Source organism: Trichechus manatus, unplaced genomic scaffold (genome assembly GCF_000243295.1).
Source record: "Trichechus manatus latirostris isolate Lorelei unplaced genomic scaffold, TriManLat1.0 scaffold00062, whole genome shotgun sequence".
Lineage (NCBI taxonomy): Eukaryota > Metazoa > Chordata > Mammalia > Sirenia > Trichechidae > Trichechus > Trichechus manatus.
This window is the reverse complement of record NW_004443998.1, coordinates 9,358,149-9,361,854: the sequence shown is the minus strand read 5'-3', so window position 1 is coordinate 9,361,854 and position 3,706 is coordinate 9,358,149. Positions and strand designations below refer to the sequence as shown.

Genomic DNA, 3,706 nt, shown 5'->3' with positions numbered 1-3,706 from the left:
AAATACTTCAGTGTGTATCCGTGAAGATTAGGGCTCTTCAGTTTTTCAACTTAGCTACAGTACCATTATCATAGATCATTAGCTCTCTGGTAAGTGTTTAGATTAAGTATATGATCTGTGCTCCTACTACATTTTTGGTCAGTATTCACATGTCTAATGATTGTAAATGTCATATTGTTTTTAAAACTCAGGATCTAAATGAGGTCCTGCACATTGCCGTTTATTGATTTATCGTTTAAGTTTCCTTTGATCTGTAGATTACCTCTTCATCTCCCCCGCCCACTTGCAGTTTATTATTTAAGAAGCAGGGTTGGTTGTCTTTGATATTTTCCTGTGTAAACTTCAGTATTGTATCCCATACTGTAATTCAGCGTGTTGGTCTGTCCCCTGTAAATTGGTAGTTGGATCTAGAGTTGATCAGCTTCAGGTCCATCCTTTTCTCGGTGTGAAGGCAACACTATATCGTAAGTGGTGTTCTATAAAGAGAAATTTCCCCTATCTACTATTTGGTTACCTAGTAGTACCATTTGTATAGGAAAGGCAGGACAAATATTCTTTCCTTTTATTTATGAATTTTAATATAACGAGTTCTTTCTCTAGCAACCTCTATTGCTCCCAATTACCCCAGTCACCCCTATATCCTTATGTGCCCATGGATTTAAACGTACATGATGCATTTAAATCGATTGCAGTTATTCTTTTTAGAAGTCTAGGTCTGTCTTCCTAGCATTGCGTGCTTTTTCCACTGTGTTGCCCTGCCTCACCTACACAAGACTGCAGTGAGCAGTATTAGTGTGTAGCTGTGTTAACCTTTTATGATGGACCCTGTTAGCTGTCTTCTCTCATCAACCTAACACGGTCTAATTTTTTTTAGATACAATTGCAAATAAACTACATTTGCAAAAAATTCATGATTTTGTGTTATCACCTGGACCCCAACCATACAAGGTAATTGCTACGTTTTTGTTTGCTTATGTTGAATGTTATGTGATTAAACTTTTTCTTTTTTTAATGTGTGTAAAAACATGCCTGTTAAGATTCTGTGCTTTAGAAAATTAAGTCATGATTTCTGTCTGTGTGTCGTAGGTGGCTGTCTATGTTCCAGGAAGTAAGGGTGCACCTTCATTTGTTAGGTTGTATCAGTACCCCAACTTTGGTGGACCCCATGCAGCTTTAGCCAACAAAAGTTTCTTTAAGGCTGATAAGGTTACAATGCTGTGGAATAAAAAAGGTATGAGAAATGTATTTTCTTCCTCATTTTGTTGATCAAGTGTTAATGTAGACACCTATTCCTGTGTGTATAGAATAAAAGAGCATCAATGCTTGTCTGATGGAAATTTGTATGTGCTCTGTTAGGTTTTTAAAATTTTTTTTATCACCATCAGGTTAACTTGTGTTGTAAATCTAATTAAAATTTTTACTGTTATAGCTACTGCTGTGTTGGTAATAGCTAGTACAGATGTTGACAAGACAGGAGCTTCCTACTACGGGGAGCAAACGCTGCACCACATTGCAACAAACGGAGAAAGTGCTGTCGTTCAGTTACGTGAGTATTCCAGCAGGCTTCCTTGGATAAAAACACCATAAATACCTTATAAACTAAAGTTCTTGATCGAGTGATTCAACTCACATACTTTAATGACTTTTAAGATAAAATTCCTCTGAATTAAGGAACTTCAGATCATCCCTAAATATACCTTATTTTGACAGAATCCAATTAGTTAATTGAGGTATGCCAGCATTTTAGTGGGGAACTTGCTGAGTTAGGTAATTCCATTCTAGTAGCTGTCTTGGGATTTATTGAACTAATCAGGACAGCAGTTTGCTCTACTGAGGTTAGCACTATTTTCAGAGCTATGAATAATATCTGAGACATGTTACAGCTTCAGCCGTTTTGGTGAGCTAAATTAACTGGAAAATAATACAGTTTTAAAATTCTGATATCTCCCTAATTTTTTCATTTTAAACTGAACATGTAAAAGTAAGTTAAGCTTTCTTACAAAAAACTGTGTTCCCATTGAAATCAGAAACAAAACAAGGATGGCTTCCCTTTCCATTATCATTTAACATTCTGAAAAACCCAGTCAATGCATCTGATCCAAAGAAATAAAGAAGTACTGTATTTTTACACAAGGTAGCACGCACCTCCTATGTTTATTTTCCAACCACTCCCCCCCATCCCAGTGAGGTATTTTTGTAAGCGCACGATGCTAATTTTTTTTTTTTTTTTAGCATCGTGTGCGTACGAAAATACCTTGTTTTGGGAGGGTGCGGTTGGCAAACAAACGTAGAGGACGCACGTTTTTTGTGTAAAAATACCGTATACAGATTTGAAAGGAGGAAACAGATTCACCTCTGCTCACATAGATAAAGTCATGGTATAAAACAACCATTTAACAATGGAAAAAAAGTTTCCATATACTACAGTGTCTTAGTTATCTGATGCTGGTATAATAGAAATACCACACGTGTATGGCTTTAACAAACAGAAATTAGCTTTCTTACGGTTTAGGAGGCTAGAAGTCCGAATTCAGGGTGCCAGCTCTAGGGGTAGGCTTGCTTTCTTTGTCGGCTCTGGAGGAAGGTCCTCGTCTCTTGTGTTCCTGGGTGATGTTTATGTGGCTCGGCATCTGTCTTCCTCCATCTCTGCTTGCTTCTCTATACCTAATCTGCTTTTTTTATATCTCAGAGGTGATTGGCTTAAAACACACCCTACACTGCTATGGCCTCTTAACATAACAAAGAAAACTCGGCCCCAAATGGGATTACAAGCACAGGTCTAGGGGGTTAGGAGTTACAGCACATGTTTTTGGGGAACACAGTTGAATCCGTAACATACAGCAACAGAAACAAATCCATAGGGCATATGAGAAGAAAACTTTGAAACTCTTCTGAGGAATAGTTTATAATAGACTTACAAATGTGTCATTTCTCTCCAAATTGATTTAAAAATTAAGTAACGTGCCAGTAGATTGCTTTTTTTAACACTAGATGAACTGGTTCTAAGGTTGATGTTGAAGCTAATGAGAATATTTTGGAAACTTGCAAAAGAAGAGCAGTTCAAGGGGAGTTCTGATACTACCAGATATTAGAATTATAATTAAGGCAATTTGATTCTGGCTTATGTGTAAACAGATAAATCAGTGAGACAGAACAGAGCTCAAAAATAGATCCGTATGTCTGTAGGCATTAATATAGGGTAAAGGAGCTGTTGAAATCAACAGGGCAGATACTGATCATTCGATATATAGTTTGGGGACAGCTGGCTAACCATTTGGAACAAAAAGTTCATGTCTCTACCTCTTCACAAAATAAATGTCAGATAAGCCAAAAACTTGTACATAAAACTACAAAAGAACTAGAAGAAAATATGGAAGATTTTTTTTCTAATCTTAGAGTGGAAAAAAAGCTTTTTAAACAAGACAAGACCCAGAAGCCATAAAAGAATGATAAATTTGAATATGTAAAAATTAAGTTTCCACACCGAGGGAAAAGTCCATTAGTTAAGTAAAAAAAATGGGGATAGTAAGAGAAAAGGCAAATTTTCTTAATATATCAAGTAAAAGACCAGTCACAAGAGAAAATAGTCATGTGGCAGTACAAACCAGTCCACAGAAAAAGAAAGGAACTACTTCTGTTGAAAGGTGCTTAGCTTGTATGGTCATTTAGAAAAACAGAAGTAAAAACGAGATACGATTTTTCACTT

General features: G+C 36.4%; 2 protein-coding genes across 2 annotated transcripts in view; one reads left to right on the top strand and one right to left on the bottom strand.

Annotated features, from left to right (window-relative positions):
- The window catches only part of SERP1 (stress associated endoplasmic reticulum protein 1), a 23,853-nt gene extending 20,354 nt beyond the window's left edge, over nucleotides 1–3,499 (bottom strand). The window contains exon 1 of the mRNA XM_023733904.1: nucleotides 2,506–3,499. The gene's annotated coding sequence lies outside the window, so the exon portion shown is untranslated. The remainder of the gene's footprint in view (nucleotides 1–2,505) is intronic.
- The window catches only part of EIF2A (eukaryotic translation initiation factor 2A), a 19,066-nt gene that overhangs the window by 5,691 nt on the left and 9,669 nt on the right, over nucleotides 1–3,706 (top strand). Inside the window, exons 4-6 of the mRNA XM_023733850.1 lie at nucleotides 875–948; nucleotides 1,087–1,231; nucleotides 1,430–1,546. Of these exons, the coding sequence (XP_023589618.1) occupies nucleotides 875–948; nucleotides 1,087–1,231; nucleotides 1,430–1,546 (336 nt within the window). The remainder of the gene's footprint in view (nucleotides 1–874; nucleotides 949–1,086; nucleotides 1,232–1,429; nucleotides 1,547–3,706) is intronic.